The 21,636-nt window shown below is 39.9% G+C and overlaps 1 protein-coding gene across 8 annotated transcripts in view; it reads left to right on the forward strand.

The window, feature by feature from the left end:
* The window catches only part of NPAS3 (neuronal PAS domain protein 3), a 959,011-nt gene that overhangs the window by 813,722 nt on the left and 123,653 nt on the right, over window positions 1–21,636 (forward strand). For all 8 annotated transcript variants that reach the window (XM_059879434.1, XM_059879430.1, XM_059879431.1 and 5 more), the window contains one exon: window positions 8,740–8,914. In XM_059879434.1, the coding sequence (XP_059735417.1) occupies window positions 8,740–8,914 (175 nt within the window). The remainder of the gene's footprint in view (window positions 1–8,739; window positions 8,915–21,636) is intronic.

Here is a 21,636-nt window from a genome sequence, read left to right on the forward strand (position 1 = left end):
ATGGAGAAGGCAATGGCACCCCACTCCAATACTGTTGCCCAGAAAATCCCATGGATGGAGGAGCCTGGTAGGCTGCAGTCCATGGGGTCACTAAGAGTCAGACACGACTGAGCGACTTCTTTCACTTTCCACTTTCTTGCATTGGAGAAGGAAATGGCAACCCACTGCAGTGTTCTTGCCTGGAGAATCCCAGGGACGGAGAAGCCTGGTGGGCTGCAGTCCATGGGGTCGCACAGAGTCGGACACGACTGAAGCGACAGCAGCAGCAGCATTACTTGTGTATATTATTATTTGTGTGTTCTAGACAATCTTAAAGTTTTAGTCATATAAACCATATTATTTTAGTGCAACTAGAAAAAAATTAAATAACCTGTATAACTTTCAAAAAGCAAATGGAAAAGTCAACCCCATAATTATTATTGCTTTTCTTATCCATTTACGTTGCTTTAAAATAAAAGGGCTGTTTAGACTCAGGGAAAGAGTCAAATTTCAATTTAAATTTACAAGCATTTTCTACTTTTTCTTTCTCCCATGACCAAAAAAGAAAGAAAGAAAAAGGTAGATAAAATTCACTCTGAGAATAACAAAACACACAAAAATTGAGATATATTGATACTGACGTCTGGCTATGCATATCATGCATCTCAGTGTATCCAGATTTAAGTGACAAATATTGAACCATGTAAAATTTGAGGATAATGGATTAACTATGCTAATATCAAGTATTTTATGTTGATTGCACTCCTTACCACCAACATAATGAAGAAGCTTTGAAAGTGACATCTTACTATTCATTTGATCTTCAGAGAGGGGAGATTTGACTTCAGTTACTTTTAAGATTGTTAATGCTTCCTTCTTGGCATTATTTCACTTTTTACAATGATGTAACCTCCAATTACATCCTTTTTTCTTTCCAGCACTGTGATAAATAATATAAAAAGTTGGCCTTTTCTCCCCTACAGACATTTTAAAACTTCAAAACTATAGGAACCTTATAAAACAAGGCTTTACAATTTCTTGATTTAGTCACTTTCACAAATCGCAGGACTCATGCATGTGATGTAATGTCCCCTCAGTATTACAGCATTATCTAAGTTATTTTAACTGGTGTCTCTTATTGAAAGGAAAAGGATATTGACATATTAAAACTATTCTAAAACTGGTGCTTCCATAATATGAGGTGATGGAGAAATACCTGAACCATGATTACAAGAAAAAAATGAAATTCAGCATATAATTTATTTCTTCAACAGAAAAGAAGAAAATAGGGGTGAGGAATACTTCAAAGTCTGGATCTATTTTGTACATAGAATACTTCTGCTGCTGCTAAGTCGCTTCAGTCGTGTCCGACTCTGTGCAATCCCATAGAGGGCAGCCCATCAGGCTCCTCTGTCCCTGGGATTCTTCTGGCAAGAATACTGGAGTGGGTTGCCATTTCCTTCTCCAATGCATGAAAGTGAAAAGTGAAAGTGAAGTCACTTAGTCGTGCCCAACTCTTAGCCACCCCATGGACTGCAGCCTACCAGGCTCCTCCGTCCATGGGATTTTCCAGGCAAGAGTACTGGAGTGGGGTGCCTTCTAGAAGTATTTAAATATGCTTGATTGGATTCCGAGTCTCTGGAATGACCCATCCAACACTTTTGAAAATGTAGCAATTAGTGTTGATTGTTGCCTGATCTATTCAGCTATCGGTAGTGATAGCCATGGAGGCAGACCGGTTCCAAGTAACTGCCCGTATGTTTGAATCTGTATCTGCCATCTGTTCTTTATTTCCTCTTTTGTTGCTTTTCTTCAACAGCCTGCCTTTTCCCCTTTCCTCTCTGAGAACTAAGTCCACTCAAAGTATCTTCTGACACTTGTTAATCAAAGTTCAGAACTGGTTATCCAGTATTCTCTTTGGTACTCTGGTTGCAAATTCTCAGGTCAGGTACTCCAAGGGTTATAGAAAATACAATATAGAAACACAGAAAAAAAGAAAAGAACTTGGCCTCACTGAGTCCCACAGGAGTTGAAATGTTTATTTCTGAAGATAAAATAAACACATGGTAAGGTATCTTTTAGCTCAGATTCTTCTAAGGGAAGGCTCTGTTAACATATCGGTGAGCAGAGAGTGGATTCATTTCTTATTTGATGACATTGGAAGGATTTTTCATTCTGCCTCATCGTTCTGATATAGAATCTTTCTTTCTTCTTGTTCTACTAATTTATACACGTATTTCTGTAACAGACCCAATGCTTTTATGTGTTTTTCTTCAGATAAGTCAGCAAATACATAGAATGAGACAGAGCTGTAAAGAACATCAAGTTTCTGTCAAAACAGTTCATAAATATTCAGTAGAGTTTCTGCAACACGTAAGAAGTTATGAAGATGGCATTAAGATACCAGTAAATCCTAAGAAAACCTATGCTAATCAAGCTATCACATCTTATTATATTTTATTCTTTTATCACTTTATTATCTCTCAGTAATATGTGACACCCCCCCCCCCCCGCCAAAAAAAAAAAAAAAGCCCTACAAATCCTAATTTGCTGAGGCGAGATAGAATTCCCGTCTTGTCCTGGGTCAGGATTTTCTAACCATGATCTCAGAGTCTCCGGGCAGTTAGGTTTCCAAACCACTTGCCACTAACACAGTCCTCTCTCAGGCATGACCTTCTATCCAAATACAGCAGGTGTCCTCTGTAGAAACAGGTCTGGCTGCAAAAGGACTCCTGATAAAGGGCTTAACCAGTAGTACCCCTGAGTCCCCTCAGTAATCTTAATGCCCTCAAGAAATCTACCCAAAAAAAGCAGCATCTTCCAAATGGTCTAAGAAATTCCACCTTAAACGGCAGATTTGATGACCTTTTTTACATGCTAAAAATGGACTTTGTATGATTGCTAAGACTGAAATATATTGAAAGAAAGAAATCAGTTTTATCATCTTGCTTTATCAAAGTACCTATCCTCTTAAGTTATTCCAGTATGAAGATGACTAGCAGTGTTGCTGCCTGCTCCTCATTTGTGGCAAACCCTTTCAATCAAAGGAGTTATGAATTCACTGATTTGCACTGTTGGTACATTGCTGTAGTTAAAAAGTATTTGCTCACCCCAGGGGGCCAGGCAAAGGCTATCGACTTGCTCGCTTGATGTAGGAAAAAGACAAATTAGTCCCCTATCCTATCCACCAGCAGGGGGACAATGACCCAACCTGGAAAAGTCAACACAAACCACTGTATAATATATTTACATTTTTTTTTTCCAGGAAACTTCAGAGGTACCAAATCAACTGTGTCTAGTGTGCAAACTGCATGCAAGCTAATAGAATGTGAAATAAATTTGAGGACGGCTAGGTGGTTTAGCTTGATTAAACCCTGTGTGTGATGGCGCTAGTGGCTATGGCTTATCCTGGAGGAATTTTGATAGCTTTGAGTGGGGAAAGGCAGAGAGAAAGGAGTTGTAACAGAATGCTGTTTCTGGATATGACTGCTTATTACTCATCACCTGTCTCCAGCCCCATATACAATCTCAGCTGTCTTCTAACACACTAAGCAAACAGGAAGAGGAAGTTTTATTTTAGAGTCTGTCAGCTAGAGTAAAGGTGGACAGGTGAGCAAATTCTCTTCTTGTGCTAGGGCAACAATTCCATTTTGCATGGATCTGTGCCTTAAGTTTAGTAAACAGAATATGTTTGCTCATTTTTTTATATTACCATATAAAATGACTGAATTTACTATAAAATGAAGAGGTTCTCATGTTTGTACCAACCAGAAGAACACAGTATTAGGGGGAAAATGCTATACCTTTCCATTATGTAGGTCAGACTATAGATCAAAGATGGGACAAATAACCAGTTTAAAGTGGAATTTCTCAATTTCTACTATTGGTGATTTAAAGGGATAATTAAGAAATAATAATTTTTATGAAACTTTGTGAAAAGTCAGGTAAGGAACAAATGAACTAACCAACTAACCACAGTTCTGTCATAGGCAGGGGAAAAAATTATAAAAGATGACCTTATTATCTTTCAAAGTTCCCTGAAACCTGCTCTTTCTCAGCACTTATAAAATCCTATCATCATAAGTCAGATAAAGAAAAACAAATATAGTATATTAAAGTACATACATGGAATCTAGAAAAACGGTACTGATGAGCCTATCTCTAGGGAAGGAATGGAGACACGGACATAGGAAATGAACTCATGGACACAGCTGGGGAAGGAGAAGGTGAGATGAATCAAGAAAGTAGCATTGACATATACACTGCATGCGTGTTCAGTCATTTCAGTCGTGTCCGACTCTTTGCAACCCCATGGACTGTAGCCTGCCAGGCTCCTCTGTCTATGGGATTTCCCAGGCAAGAAAACTGGAGTGGATTGCCATGCCCTCCTCCAGGGGATCTTCCCGACCCAGGGATCAAACCCATGTCTCCTGGACTGCAGGTAGATTCCTTACCACTGAGCCACCAGGGAAGCCCCATATACATGCTGCTATCTGTAAAACAGACAGCTGGTGGGAAGCTCCTGTAAAACACAGGGAGCCCAGTATGGCGCTCTGTAATGACCTGGAGGGGGTGGGATGGAGGGAGTTGGCGGGACACTCAAGAGGGAGAGGAGATATATAGTTATGTCTGATTCACATTGTTGTACAGCAGAAACCAACACAACACTGTAAAGCAATTATCCTCCAATAAATTTTTTTTAATGTAAAGAAAAAAACTCCTATCTTTAGCTAAACTCAGTTGGCTTCTATAGAAAAAGTTATAGGTCTTAATATGTATGGCAAAAATTTGGAGGGAAAAGTATATTTGGATGCTATATTGTAATTCACTTTAGAATAGAAAATGTTATAATAATAATACCAGAAATAATAAAAGGAACCAACCTAAACTTGTCCAAATCAAGCACAAATATAGCAAATTTTTAAAGCCTAAATATCCATCTTTTATTCATTCAGCAAACATTTGTGATTGACCTACTATGTATAAGACACTAGTCCCAGTTGTCAGTGGGCAAAAATTTTGAAGAGTTGGTTACTGGAAATCTGGAGTACCTAACTATATTAATATAGGATAGAAACCCTGTTAATTTTTTTCTGCTTCAAGCACATAACGAAGTAATGTCTGCTCATCAGGTAAAAAATTCGTAGTCTTAGTTTCTGCAGTCTATTTTGAGGCACATTATTTAGTGGGAGGTGAGTTCCAAGTCCATCTTACCAAGGCAATCTTCATAAGAGAGAGAAACAAGTCACACAAGAGTTTAGTTAAAAAAAAATAAATAAATAAATAAATATATATATATATATATAGTGAGCCAGTAAGGGTTTATATAGCCTGCCCACTAAACACCTGGGTAAACTTGAATAAGCATTTCAACTTCTCAAAACTGTGAAGTCTTCCCCTATTAAATAAGGGAAGTATCAGTAGATTTAGATGTCTTTCAGATCTCTTCCAGCCCTAAAATCTAATTAAGTGAAGTGAAAACACTATGAGAAATGTTGAAAGCGATACACAAATGTGATGATAATGATGACTCAAGGCCTATATATAAGTAGACTTCTGTCTACCCCCGCGTCTACTTCACTTTAGTACACCTGCTTTCGTGCCTTCTTTTGGCCCAAGAGTCCGATGGCAAAGCATCCTTAGCCCAGGGGAGGGCCAGTCTGCTTGCTCTCAGCCTCCTCCCTCCACGGCACCCAGTGTCCTCTCCTGAACAAAAGTGTTCTCTCCTAAATAAAAGGCTATGAGACAGAGGAGCTCAGTTGTCCCTGCTCAGCCGCTCTGACTGCAGAGGTGCTACCAGAGAAGTGATAGGTTGAGTCAAGCCGCCTTTAACCAATGACCGGCCTTTTGTATATTTGAATTCTTCTTCTGTAAAATAGGAACCATCATGCCAGTTCAACAGATTGTTATGAGAATTAGTCAAAGAAAGTCTGAAAGGTACGCGCATGTCGTGGTAGGTAGTTGTCTTCGTTGTTATTGCTGTAGTCGAGGCTCAGAGCACACTGTCTGTACCCTCTGCTGAATAGAGATGTTCCAAAGCGACCATGCGAGCCCTAAACAATTCCTCATCACAGTTGCACAGGAATATATGTGCCTGCCATCCATTCTTATCCACCAAACAGCAGCAACAAGAGCAGGCATTTGGTAGTGCTTATTTCTCTCACAAGGCAATTTCCTCTGCGTGGTTTCATCGGATTTTCGAATTTAGGCTGCGAGGCAGGTAAAGTACATCTTGTTTCCATCCCAGAGCTCAGGCCACTGCGTTGCACCATCCCACAGCATGGCACTCCAGGGGGTGCCATCCGTGTGGAATACAATGTGAGTGGTACTTCCCCTTCCCCAGAGTCCTGCAGAGCAGCAAGACCGCCACTTGCAGAATAAGAAACTGAAGCTCAGAGAGGTTAAGTGAGTTGCCTGAGGTCACACAGCACAGGAGGAAAAGATTCTGATCTCCAAGTCAGTTTATAACTCCAGCTATTTTATGCTTTCCCCTGTGCTGTGTGGTCTTTATCACTGTACATTCACAAAGACTATGACAGGGTCAGACTTCTCTACCAGGACACCCCAAAGCATAATATAGGATGGAGGGACTGGCACTGAGAATGCGACCCTGTCACAGACCTCAAGAGGCTGAAGGAGAGTCCTCCCTGTGTCATAACAGAACACTACCCATTGTGACTCCATTTAGCTGTGGATGTGCTATGCTTGGGACATCATTCTGTGGAAAGAAAGCAACTGCACGTCTGTGCTTCCTCACCATATGACTGGCTCCCATGAATATTCAAGACCCAGCACCCCTAAAAAAAATCTATTACATCTCCCACCTGTGTTGTCATCTTATCACAATCTGGTCTATGCCAACAGGCACACTGCAGTATTAAGAATCAGAGTTTGAGGAAAGTGACAGAAATAGTTATTAAAGTGCTGCAATTGGACTCCACGCAAAATGAGAGTGACTTCCTCGAACTCGCTAATCCCCAAACAAAATCACCATCAAGAAATATTAAAGCACACATTTTATTAGTTTCACTTAATTTCTTAATTGCTCAAAGTCAGTTTACCCATTTATTGCTGTGTGAAATGCTTAGAGGCAAGGCGCACATTAAAGGGATTATTTCCATGTAATCCCTCCCTCCCAGAGGGTAGGAACCGCTCACTTATGAATCCTGATTTATGCTCTGTAACAGTATCAAAATGGAGGGAATCGTTATTGTAAAATGATAGAGTCAGGAGTCGGGTAATACAGGAGAGTGTAATTTAATAGCAAAGAGAAAGTACCTCATTTTCGGTAAAAGTTATGCATGCCTGTTTCAGGAATAGCTATTAACCAAACTGAATTTAGCCTCCCATTTTTCTGGCTCTACTTCTGTTAATTGATAGATGTTGAAGATGTGTCAACTGTTAAGATTTTAATCAGATGGTGTCTGGGAGTTCGATATGATCATTTTACCGGGGCTTGGAGTTCTGGGGATAATAATTGCCCTGAGCATTCCACTCTCTGTGACAATATGCCCACCACCAGCACAGTCTTCCTTTTTGGCAGGAAAAAGAGGGCAGACACTCAGGGGAAATTTGGAAGGATGCTGCAAATGATCCAGGAAAGGCGAGTGAGGTAGGAAGCAGTCTAGGTAAACATCCACCAAGAAAGTAGCGACGGTCTGAACTTCTGGCAGTTTCTGTGGTGCATCATAGCTGGCCTGAGACCATTAAACTCCAGAGGAATGGGAAAGCCATTAGTGACCCGGGAAAGAGCTTTTTCTTGTTCTGCTGCTAACACATCTCTCGCTGTCACAGTACCTATAACCAACTACATCATTTGAGGACCATTATTGCTATTCTTGGAAAGAAGTAAGAGCGATAGCATCAGAAGGGTACAGAGGAAAGACCAGTCCTTACCAGCAACTTCTGCCCCCCTCAGACAGCACATGCCCCAGACAGCACTGCAGGAGACAATGTACTTCCGTTCCAGGCTGGCCCTCTTCCAATCTTTGATATTCATTCTCTACCTTTTGTGTCAGCCTCCTACAAAGAGTATACAAGATAAAACTTTTTCTTTAAAGCCCTCAAGGAGATTTGTACCATGTATTTTATTAGATTGAAGGCAAAACACGCTGATACCAGCAGGAAAAAAAAAAAAATGGCTGCTTCAGACCCCGGCTGACTGACCTCTTTTGCATGGAAAATTCTCCATATGATTACAGAGCTAATGAGTAATATTTAATGAAAACATTAGGCCTTTGCATATATTTGTAAGCAGCACTTCTTCCATTTAAATTTACATAGAAATAAGCCGATGTGTATAACTATGCATCCTGGAACTCTGTGTATTTTAAGGAAAATCCTCTTTGGCTATCTCTGGCTGTTTCTGTACAAAGCTCAAACTTTTCAATAAGAAAACAGTGGAATTCAGTCAATCATCCGGTTGACACCAAACATGCAAGTATTTGGTGGTGCGTGAGTAAAACAGCTGAACTCAGGCAGACTCATCCTCATTTCACAGAATGTTTTGGCTTTATGCAAACAGTGTATGAGAAAAAACTGGGCTAAACATGCTAAATAAATATGTGTGGGGGTAAAAAACAACAACTTTCAATTTCAAGAATCCTTAAGCATGTGAGGGTAAAGACTCAGGACAAGAATTGTTTCTGGAGGCTTCATAGATTTCCTTTCCTGCTCAGAAGCTGAATCGCAGTGGGAGCTGGATTTGAAAATGAAAAGCCTGTGACAACTTTCTTCTCCACTCTTCCCCTTCCCCTCTAGGTGGAGCTGACAGGCAGCAGTGTCTTTGACTATGTCCACCCGGGGGACCACGTGGAGATGGCAGAGCAGCTGGGCATGAAGCTTCCGCCTGGGCGGGGTCTCCTCTCACAGGGTACCGCTGAAGATGGAGCCAGCTCAGCATCTTCCTCCTCCCAGTCGGAGACCCCCGAGCCAGGTGGGACTTGCAATCCCAACATGAGGGTTGGTGGGCAGGACCTTTGCCAATGATTGCACTCAAGTTGCCAGTGTGAAGAGACTACAAATAGGTCTAATGGTATTTAACAATTCCATGCAGCTTTCTGTCCTGGGCGGTAATTAAGTAAGGAAGAGATTTGAAAATAAGAAGACATTTTAATAAGTATAATCCAGAGATCTAATTTCAGGTGAACTAAATGCACAGAAGGTACCAGTTCCTTTAGATTCTTTTTCAAATTAATGGAGGGAAAAGGTTCAGATTTGGAAAGCCCTCTGCCTTTCATTGTTACCATGGCTAAATGTAATGCATTTATTTATTTATTCAGCAAAATTGATGGCAAAGACTTTTGAATATTAGCTTGTGGAGAATTAAAGGTATTAGGGGCTTGCAGAAATCTCAGTTTCTTTTTCTTTTTTTTTTTTAAGCATCAGAAGGTACTTGAAAGATGTGAACAGATAAATTAAGGCTAAAAAGAAAACAGAAATGGCTACATTTTAAACTGCCTTTCTACCCTCAGTATTTAATTAGATCAATTGTATAGAGGAATGAACAGAGGTGACATTCCTCATTGGGATTCCTTCCAGGACTCTTATAGACTTTGCATTCAGAATGTTCCCATTTTCATTGTGTTGTACTGATGATAATTTAAGTATTAGGGGAAAATCCATTTATAAATTAAACAAAATGACTTGATATCCATCAGTCCCCTAGTTCATCAAGCTGTTCAAACACGGGGAAGATTGGCTGGTCGGCCTGGGTCTTCCGAGAGCGCTGGTAATTAGATCTGCGAAGGATTTATTCTTTGCTGATTGGGGCTTTAAATTAATTGAAGTTCCACATTTGTGGTTTTGTCCTTTTTGTACTTTTTTAGAGGAGATATTTCATATTCTTGTGTGGTGGAGTGCTTGGCCAAGCAGCAGTGGTTTAAATGTTAATTTTTCTCATGAGAAGTTTAAGATTTTTAATGAATCAAGGCCTGATTTGAAGTGCAAAGTTTTATTTGCTTACTTGGGAAATTATTTTTGCCCTCTAAAGATGTTTGTACTTTACTTGATATGTTGTTTTAAAACAGATTCACAAAACAGAAGCATTTTGTGAAAGAGAAATAGGAAAAAAGAAAAAAAAAAAACATACCTTTGGATTAACCTTAAAATAACTCTACACACTTACAAGAAAATAATTTGATCTGCTTAGAAATAATCACAGCATATTTGTTCACACAGAAGGGAAAATACATGTTTACCTCTTTGGGAAAGATTTTAATTCCTTCTAGAATCAATGTGTGTTTCCCCATTTAAGTTAACTGAAGCTTCTAGGGCATTATTTTCTAGCTTTTGAGTGGGGATCATTCCTTCTCCAGTCCCATCCATGAGAAAAGAGGATTTAAGACTACTCCTTACCATTTAAAGATAAAAATAATTTTGTTCCAGAGGTCAAGGGAGTCGTATACTCTTGTACCATACCTCACTGACTTCACTTCACTGGGCCTGCTTTTTAGTCATTAGAATGTTCGTATCTGGGTATATTTGAGAAGCAGTACATGAAAATAGTGTTCTACTCCATTCTGGAGTTGCACTGGGAAACCAGGGTTGATCATGACTCTTAAAACAGTACGTAAGAAATTAAGTTTATAAACCTTAGTATGAACAAAGACCTTGAAAAAGTGGGCTTCGTTTCCCTGAATCACAAAACCTCAAGTTAACAGGAGTCTTCAACAGTCCTTTAATCCAACCTCCAACTTATGCAACCATCCTTTCCAGCAAAACCAACAGACGCTCTTCTAATCTCTGCTGAAACTCATTCCTAACAGGAATCTATGGAACGTACAAGGCTTCCCACTCCACTGGTGAGCAGCTCTGATAGAAAGTTATCCCTAATATGGAGCCAACCTACTTTGTTGCAATTCTCCTACCCTGCCCCCACCCATCCCAGGTCTGCCCTCTGGGACATTTCATATTGACACCTTCCTCCCCTTCACAGCCTCTCAAATATATGAAGTCAGGTTCACCAAATTCTTCCTCCCTCCTTCCTACTCCTTTTCAAGTCAAACTGCCCTCATTCTGTAAGCATTATTTAATGGCATGTTGCTAAGACCCTCACCATCCTAGCCATCTTCACCTGGCTGTGCTTATTAGTTGGTGGCCCTTTAAAAACAGGGTTCTGAGAGCTGAGTGCAGCCTTTAGATGTACTGTGACCAGTACAAAGCAGAGGGACTGTCCCCGTTCTCAGTTTAGGCTGCTGTACTGTTATTTAGCCCAGGGTTGATGTAGGTCCTATTGGCAGCCAGATCCCGCTGTTGATTCATATTGAACTTGATGTCTTCCCTAAACACATGTTAAGGGTGACTTGTCCCTTAAAAGAGAAGAAAAAAAAAAAAAAATCTATAGCCTATAAACCAATTCTACTAGGAAATCCAAAACTAGAGTCAAATCAAACCGGTTTTAGATTAAATATGAGCACTAGGATGTGCTCCAGTCTCACTTAGCATCCTTTAATTTTGGCTATCAGAGAAATAACTAACTCCTTTACAGTGACTCTGTCAGTTATCCTTAAAGTGTAACTGAAAATTTACCAGGGTTTCTTCCCCTCCCCACCCGCAGCCACCCTAACTGATACAATGGAAAATCCTGCTTTGCACATTCCTTAACAACTTGGGCTTGTTAGCAACAATCGCATAGGAACTGTTTCTTCCTTGCTGAAGAGTGTATTTCTCACCATTAGAGACTGTTAAACTGGCTTTGCTTTCAAATTCTCTAGTGTTGGTTATTTGCAATCTTTGGCTTAAAAAGGCAATTAGATAGACTGCTCAAATACTGAAAGGCAGTGCAGGATGCTACCTTTAACTAAATATCTTCACTAGCGCAGATCATTGCTCCAGGGGAATTACTTTAAAAGTCCACGTCAGGCACTACATCCCAAAGCTGCTTATGTTTCTTAAAAGCTGAAAGAATTTTAACAAGATTTTCTAATTCTTAATAACACCAAAGAACATTTTTGAAGACTGTTGTTCACTACATCATAATCTTTTCAACTCTGATAAAACACTGATTCTTGCTTAAATAGTAGTGTAATTTGGTTGGAAAATGGATATCAATATGTGGTGATTATGAAAATGAAGGGACTAGTAGGTATGGAATTTTTCAGGAGCCCTGATGTGTTCAGTGTAGCATTACTAAGTGACTGAAATCTAAATAACATTTGGCATTATAATAAAAAGGAAATAAGTGACTAAACCAGCCTAAGAGGCAGTGATCCTGTGCCATAATAGGAATTCTATTTCTTTGAACTGCCAGTCCTGTGATTGTCTTGTCTTGAAGTAGTCTCAAGATAATGAGGGGAAAAAAAATCTGTTGATGGGACAGCCAACCCAAATAAATACTTTATATGTATGCACATTCATTAACAGTTTAATAAATATGATATTTCTTTTAGAGAAATATTAAGGCAGGCAGAAGAGAAATAAACAAGTGTCTACTTTAAAAAGTTCTAGGGTGCCTCTTTAAGGCTTCATCCAAGCATTCCTGAAGGGCTTGCTCTGTCCTGTCCACAGCCTTTCCTCTGCTCCTGTGGGGTTTGGGGTAGTTGTGGGGCGGTGGGGGGCTGGGAAGAACCTCTGGAACCTGAGGCTTAGATGGCTCAGTTTGCTTTTATAGTTGTGTTTGTATCTTTTCATCACTCTTAACAATTAGCTATAATCTTAGCATTATGAACCTTATCCTTTTTTAAAAAAAATAAATTTCAGTGTCACATATTTTATATGCTTAATAAACAGAAAAGCAGCTCTTTCAAGAAATCCTGGAGGTACTTGAAAAATCTCCCTGTTTGGAAAGCAAAGAGTTTCTATTCCTTAGGTCGGGCCATCAAATTGTTGTGCTTTCTCCCTCCTTTTTCTTATTAAAATAGCTTGATATTTTTCTAGTTATAAAATGCATGCCCATTGTGAAAAAGTTCTGAGAATGCAGACAACAAAGAATAAAGACCTACCTACCCCTACTCCAAAATAACTACTGTTCTTGTACACTGGATATCCTTCTAGATTTTGTTGCTGTAAATATGTAGACATATATAGTTATGTAGTGGGATTTCTCTATGTGACTGAAATAAAACTATAACATACATGCCTCTATAGCCTGCTTTCTCTCACTTCACCTCACAGGCCACTTTCCCTGTCACGCTCCTCACTTTAACATAGAATTTCCCTTCTGTCTCCAGTGGTTTGTTTCCTTCTAGCGAACAATTAACTCCTAGCCGTAGGACCACTGTCAGGAGTAACGTACCTGGGTCATGCTTGGGAGGGAATTCAGCCAGGACCAGAGACTTCGCTGCCCATTGAATGGGTGCAAGCTCACAGAGGGAGAAATCAATACCAAGTTTAGACAAGTTAGCAAAATGTATGAGACAGTACTCTCAGTGAAAAGTAAGACTAACTGCAGCAACATGGTTAACCATCGGTTGTCTGCAGCAAAGTTGACTGTGTTCTGTCTATGGTTTCAGCACATCTAGACTGTTACAGGAGGTTAAGATAATGATGGTTAGCAGTATGATCTTTATGCTGTTATGCCTACTCTACGACGCCCTGAGTATTTTAAAGGCAAGCAAAACGGAAGCAGTGGCGTGCCTACCTGAATAGAAATAATCTGTATTTTCTACATATGCCCCTGCACTGTGGGAAATTCGATCAGCTCCCATATCTGCAGGAACTCAATTCCTCTGCATTCATTAGACAACTTTCATAATACATGATATAATTAAAAGAACAAATGATTAGGAATAACAATAAAGAATGTAAAAATGTATCTGAGGATCAGATCAATATTTTATCTCCAAAGCTGTGTAGATATGAGATATAAGTATGGTTTTATGGGTGCACTATTTTCCATCTAGTATAGTGTTGGGTTGAGAGGGGATGGTTCTCTGATTTTTTTTTTTTTTTTGTATTGGTTTAAGTTTCCTATCAATGAACTGAATTTAGAAGTCAGGCAAGGGAAACCATCTAACTAACCCCACATCCAACCTCAGTCCCTAGACAGTGGGACTGTATCTACAGCACTTTCTGCTGTACTGCAAATGTCAAACAGAAGGTGTAATGGATTTAATATTAGCGCTGGCCAAGGTGCTGAGGGAGCTGTTAATAATGTCACTCCAGTTATTGATCTGAAGCCTTTAAAAATCAAAGAAAAGTGAGAGATCCCCTACTGCGGAAAGACACCCAGTGACTGGTTTTTATTGCCAATATATTTCTACATATAGAGTGGCAACTTTCTGGAATTATGTTATCACCATTCATCTCTGTGAGATTTTTGGAGTCATTATATGGTAAGATAATATCATGGAGACCACTCTGCATGCTAATGCTAAAATATCAGGCCACGTTCTTTTAGATATAAATAGAGCTTGATAATTTGTGTGGTAACTACAATATTCAAGTTGTCAAATGATAGGAGGTTTATTAGCACTAGATTTATTCATGACGACAATGTTGGACCCGCAGGAAGTGTAAAATGCGAACTATGTCGTCGTGAAGATGAGCTGTCCTCTCCTTTGGTCTTTCTAAAGCTCCAACTACAAACCATGCAAGGACTCACTTGAGACAGAAGTGAATTCTGTCCTTACAATTAGTCTACCTTTTTCAGGAAACTGCTAATCCTTCAATCTGAATGGCAGTTTGTATGCAATGAAATCCCTGCTTTCCATAGTCCCCAACTAATAAATGAAATTAAAATGTATAATTTATGTTGAATGTTTATCAAACTGTAAACACACATTTAATGCCTTTCCATATTCATACAATATAAGCAAAGATAAATCCACCAGATAATGTACTACAGTTATCTCTGATGGATTGAATATGAAATGCATATCTACTGTAGCTGTAGCAAAGATCAAGACAAGTTCATGATTACCTCCGAACTGGCCTGACTCCTATTAATACCCGTGTGCACATGTTTGTGTCAAATCTAATAGTCAGAAAGCACTCTAACAGAAAGGAATTTGTTCCATAAACCAAAGCGATCATCCTGTACTGATAAACTCAGCTTTTATCCAAAAGTTATGTAGGCAAAATGATGCATTTTCCTTAGCAATGCCATCCTTATTTTGAAATGAAATAGAAACTATCTTTTGCCATTTCTGAATGAAAATGATGCATACTCTCAAAAAAAAAAAAAAAAGCCAGTACTGTTACAGGGACTGCCCTGCCAAACTCAGAATTCTTCTTTTGCCTCAAAAAAAGATGTAGTACCATCTTTTCCTGCAGGAAGTAGGCTTTTCTTAGATGTCTCCTCTACCCCCAGATAAACTATACAACTGCCACAGAAGAGAATACATTTCTCCAGTGCTTTCTGGTATTCAAGGCCTAGGAACACTTAGAACCTTAATTTGTGTTTGCTCCCACTTCTGTGTACTTGTCTGTGTATGATGAGAATATTTGCAAAGCAACCGTATATGTACTTCTAGGATATTGCCTAAGGGAGCTAAAGAAAACAAGGGAAATTTCCCTCCTTCCCACCAGGGTATGCTGGTCCAGCATCTCTTCCAGGCCAGTTCCCAGAATGCACAGCTGCAGCACAGGGCATCCTTGGGGTCTTGACTCTCCAACCTGTGAAAAATCCGTGTTGGTGACTCACATACCTACAGAAGGGCAGCCTCCCTTTTGTTCCCAGAAAAGATGCTAGATGTTAGCCTAGTTGTATATGCCATCCTGAAACTAACATTCTCTTCCAAAATTTAGATCACAGTGGAAGCAACTCAAAAAACCACGTTAATCTAAATTAATATAATGGTATTTACAGGGTAGCAAATGGTTTGTTCAATAATAGTCATGTAGGCCTCTTATCAAAATACACAATAGATTCACTCGGCCTATATGTACAGCATTTTCCTAAACCTTCTATTGAAGGTTCAGAAAATCAATTTTTTAAACCCATTATTTTTAACAGTTGTTTTATATAGCTTGCAAGGTCATAATTTTGACTTTCCTTTCCCTATGGTGATAAGGGGTACATTTCAGCGTTTCTAAAATGAAAGCCAAGACAAGTTGTTAATGGATGATCTTTCTTCCCCATTAAAAAAAATTGTGGCTGTTTTTATCATTGGATATTAACAAATTAAAGATTCTATTTCTATAACTCTTGCCTTGAACAAAGCACAAGTTGTTTGCTTTTAATACATACAACTGCACAGAAATTTCACCCCTGTCCAAATGATACCATTCTGAATTCTTCATCTCACCAAACAACAGACTTAGGAAGGATCAGTTACCTGGCATTGACTGAGCTTTGCAGGGTGCACAGATCAGAAGAGGCAGAACTGGCTGGAAACCATTTCCACCCCTAGTGAGCAATTTACTCATGATTGCTTGGGGAAAATACTGGAAATATTGCTTCTGTGTAAAGTTTGCAACTTCCAGTTGTCAGCTCTTTGCCAAGCAGTTATTCCCAAGGACAGTTTTAGAAGCAAAGCCGACTCAGGCCACAGTGAAAATGGCTGGCATTCATATCCTGCTTGGTGTACGCAGAACACAGAAACCACTAATTACAGGAGCTAATTCACACCCTAATCCCTCTGAGCAGGTCAGTGTGTTATCCTTATTTTATAGATGGGGGAAAGTGATGGAAATTCTAAATGGCTTGCTCCAAACCACACAGTTTAGTTTCGCAGCCAAAATGAGAGGAAAGGGTATAGTATTAGGGTTGCACAGGTGAGAAGCCTAGGCACGAGATAGAAAAAGGAGATAGGACCCTAGCAGGTATAGAACCAGAGGAATTTTCTCCAAGGGACTTCTCAAGTCCAGAGAGTAACCTAACAATCCCCTTATGCACATACATCATTGGGCTAAAACACCATTTGTTTTCAAATATAGTCTTTGACTGAGGATTAAAAACATCCATCTAATCCTTTCCCCTTCTTTCATCCCTACATTGAAACTCCTTATGCCACAAGGAACAGTAGCATCCAAATCAATTGTGAGCAAAACTCAGCCCTGCATCTCTTGGTTCACCTTAGCTACGTGTCTCCTTAGCCAGGAGCATAGCCAAAATTGTCTCTGTGTTTGGTCTCTGCTCTGCCTTAAGACAATGCAGGGCCAGGATCTATGCAGCATCTTCCTTTCAGAACCAGTCTCCCAAGGCAAGCAGGAGATGGAAAAGAGCCAGAAGACCAATGGGGTCCATTGGAGGTCAGCAGAGCCTCCTCAAGGTACCTTCTCATGAAACAATCGTGATTTCCTGGGACCTGTGGGAAACATCAACCCATCCATTAGTTAACAAAACCAGCCTGAGAGAGGAAGAACTTGTGTGTTTTCTCTAGTTGTTATTCACTAGGGTAAATTCAAGACCCTCCTGCTGATCAGGATTGTGCAGACTATTCAATAACCGTTCACTGCATGTTTGTCACGTGTCAGACGTTAGACAAAGCACCGAAGAAACAAGGTGAAGTTCCCTGCCTTCCAGGAGCTGACCGTCATATGAAGAGCACAGGTCATTAACACAACGCAGGAGGGTGATGATGATGACAATCAGAGCAAGGTGGTGCGTGATAGGGTAGCGTTGTATTATAAGCTACTGCTGTTGGCCCTCTTTTCAGAACTATTTGGGTTTTAAACTTAACCCTGAAATTAACAGCCCAGAAACAATGTTTCCTTGGGAGCAAGGTGCTTCGACATGCCCAGACGTATACAGACCCTAACTCTAAGGAACTTTGATGCAGATTGTTAAGGGCTTTTCCCCTCTTTGTTTGTTTAAGCAGCCTTTTTTAAAGCCTGCTGTAATTCCTATCTACTGATCTTCCTGGCTCTGTAGGAGTGTTCTGAAGGGAAAGTGAATCCAAACGGCCTCCCTTCCACTTATACTGTGCTGATTTCTAAACTGATTTCCACTTACACTGTGCTGATAACTAAAATTCAGGAAATGCTGGCTTTGGAAAATTAAACTGACTCTTTTACCTTCTACTCAAGGTAAAACTCATTGCCAATATTCTAATAACGTTAATGATGATATTAATAGCCTGTATAATGTTTACCTACATATTCCCACTACATGAGTGGCCATGTTTTAAGAAATGTATTTCTCAAAATATCCCTAATTAGAGAAGGTAAATGGCTATCCAGAATTAGAGAAGGTAAATGGCTACCCTACACCAGAGTAGACGGTGGCCCTGGGATTTGAACTCAGGCCATGTGATTTGAGTGCTCTACTAGGTGCTTACTGAGAACACAAGTGGTAGAAGACGCGACACGTGCCCTTAGGTCACGATCATTGTCAGTAGAAGAAAGATGACGACAAGATGACAAGAGAAGAAAGAAGGATGACCCTGCTGCTGTCCTCAATGAAGACATAAAATTGGCAAGTTGTATAAGAATTCAGGGAGAAGCTAAATGACTGTGGGTGGCTTTGATAAGGAGGGCAGACCTTCATGAAAACCAACCCAAGAGCAAAGAGGTAGAGATGATCTTCCAGGAGCCTCGTCTCAATGAACAAAGTGGGAGTAAGGATACTGCATTTAGGAGGCTGGAAGGAGCCCTGTCTTCCTCCTGGAGGCAAAGATACATGCTTTTCTAGAATGCAGCCAGAGCTTGGAGCAGCCAGTATACCAGGGAAAAACATCTGAGATGGGCGTTATACATTCTGAGTATAACTCATCCAGCAGAGCAGTGACCCAATGAAAATATTATTTCAAAACTTATAAATACAAAAATAAAGTTTGAATCTGGAAGGCTCCTCCCTTGAGGGACACGTTATACAATACCTATGCCTTCTGAATCCCTGCACAGCATAGCTACTAATATTCACTGAACGGTTGCCAAGTATCAAGCACTCTGCTCAGCCCATAATATGCACTACCTCATTCACTCCTCACAAGACACTATGAAGAAGGCACCATTATTTTTCCCATTTTACAGATGAAAGAACTGAGAAGAAAAGATATACAGTTAGCAGCTGGATAGCCTAGGCTTTGAAACGAAGCAGCTGGGGACACTCTCCATCCTTCCTAGGCAGCTCTGACTGTTAGTTGTCCTGATGTTATGCTGATTCCTGTCGACTGGTAACTTACATTTACTGGACTTATTCCCTGAGCCTTTATTTTTGCAAGAATAAGAAGGATGTGTTGAATAGAGCAGACTTAAAGTGAAAGAAACCATCCAAGGGGCCATTTCTTTAATCCAGAAGTGAGTGAGTAGACCTTGAGAAGAATTATTGCAAAGGAAGAAGTGACCATTTGAAACTAAGATAGAAGACAGAAAAAGGTAGAAATACACCTTGTGGTCAGTCTTTAGCCAGGAGCTAATGGTTAATAGTCTAGAAATTATATAAGTCTCAAGCTTTCATATGATTAGGATTAATGACACCATCTGTCCACTCTCATTTTTTGTATCAATTGGTAATAAAATCTGAAAATATTCAAAAATTACAAAATTACATATGCTATTTATCATCACACATTAAGATGCAAATTTCCTTAGGGTTCAAAGCTGTTCCTTTTTATAGTTTATGAAAATATATCATGTGCTTTTGGTAAAAAAAAATGTCTGCTGCTCAGTGCCTCTCACTTGTCAGGGGGTGTCCTCTCCAAATAAAAATATGAGTAAAGCATAAGGTGAAATTGGTGACATAAAAAATTAAAACTCTGTACTTTCCTGTGTCTTGCCATCTCTTGGTTGACATCGCAAGAGTATTAAAATTATCTGTTACCTCCCTTCCCAAATTACTGCTAGTCAAAATGAAATAGAAATTGATTGAAGTGATAATATAAAAATGCATTTAAACTGTAATCAGTATTTAGGCCAATACTTTCCATTTCACAGAAGTAATATAAAAGTGTAAAAATAACAAAAGTGCAATCATCTAAGTATGGAAAACATTCACTCATTCCCTCAATCATCCCATCATCATGTATTGCATGTCCATTGAACAAGCTCAGTCCTAGAGCCTGAGACATGATATTTACTAAAAAGGTCCTTGTTCTCACAGAACATACAGTCACATAAACCACCTGACCAAAAGGATTTCAGGTGAAAAAATTCAGTTGAAAGATGCAGGTCTCCACTTCATAACCAAGAGGTAAATCTACATCAGGTCGTAAGGGACCAGTTGGGCTATCTCTGTTTTTAAAATGCAGAGCTGACACAGATTCTAAGCCAGTACTTCCAAAAATGCGTTCTTTATCATAACTACCATGTGAGATGCTCCTCTCAACCCCTGGTAAAGAGCAGAGGAGAAAAGCTTCATTGCACATCGTCTCATTGACAATTAACAATGAACGTTAACTTAGTGAAGATTTGAAATATGTGTGATCAATAAGTCTTTTTTTTTTTTTTTTTTGGTTTGAACTAGTCTTTCCCCATTTATTCGACTATGGAAAACATTTTTTTAGAAAGGAACTCCTACAGACACTCCAGAAACACATCATGATGCCCTCGATCTTATTTCTGATCCCCAGAAGCCACTCCTCCCATCCACACCAGTCTCTTCTTCCAGGGCATCCCTTGCAGGCAGGATCACAGTCTGGCTTCTCAGCTCAGAGGTTCAACGGTTCAACTATCCATTTCCTCTGGTCACTCTCCCAAATGGCTCTCCTCAGTCTTCAGGGTACCCTTCAAGCTTTCCTAAAGGGGAGCTCTTAGATGAATCTAGTAATTAACTGAAAAGTTGTAAGACAAGATCTGCCAGCTCCCAGTTTCACAGCTTTAGCGCAGCCCTGGGCTTTGATTGGCAGGTCTTGCATTCCTCGTTCACCCTGTCTTCCCTATTCTTCATTTAATAAGCAGAGCAAAAGCCCAAATCTCTGGTTTCTCGCTCACCAAAGCAATTCACCAACAGTTTCTGCTGTAAGGGTACAGTTATGGCTGCCCAGAGTTCTGCACACGGCTCCCCTCCTAACCTTAGCCAGTTACCATTGGTGTGGAAACAAGAACAAAAGTGTGGATTCAAGAGCAAGCATGTTAGGGTGGCGGGACAGGAGACCCAGTGTGGTGGTGGTAATCTGTCCCTACACTGTTTTCTCTGATTTGTAGTAGCTGCACTGCCCATATTATAGATTTTAAAAATCTACTGTCTGGTTAATTTGCAGGTTGCTCAAATAACTGAGAATTGATAACATATGAAGATGAGAGCCCTAACCCAAACTGCAGGATATTCTCTTTATACTATTTCTGTAGCAGCTGCAAATATAGAAAAGTGCACAGGGTCCTCCTGGCTCTGTCCCTGTGAGAAATTTGACCTGGATCAGGTTAATTAACTTACATGTGCCTCGGTTTCCCACTGTAAAACGTTGGCCCCCTCTAGTACAAGTTTGGAGACTAACGTAGGAATAATCACCTGTTGGTTTTAACATCATAAGAATTAACATTAACATTCCTTATGGGGTCGTTAGCATATTTTAAATGCTTAGAACAATAGCAGGCACGATGTAAGTGTTCTGTGAGTGTTGTCATTATTATTCATTTTGTTGAGCCAAGCATTCTCTTATTACCAAAGTTATTCCTTATGGAAAGTCTGGCCAGGGCTGAGGTGACACAGTTGACTCCTGCACCAACTTGCAAGGCTTAAATTTGGGCTTCATTGTCAGAGAGAAAACTGTTCCCATTTCCTCTCTTAAAGAGCCCAGATTCTGCATGGATCACGGTACCCAAAGGTATGCTGCGAAAAAATCACCTGAAATGGAGTCCTTCTGGAAAGAATCCATTTAGGGGGAAAGACTCTTT

Source organism: Bos taurus, chromosome 21 (assembly GCF_002263795.3).
Source record: "Bos taurus isolate L1 Dominette 01449 registration number 42190680 breed Hereford chromosome 21, ARS-UCD2.0, whole genome shotgun sequence".
NCBI classification, from domain to species: Eukaryota; Metazoa; Chordata; class Mammalia; order Artiodactyla; family Bovidae; genus Bos; species Bos taurus.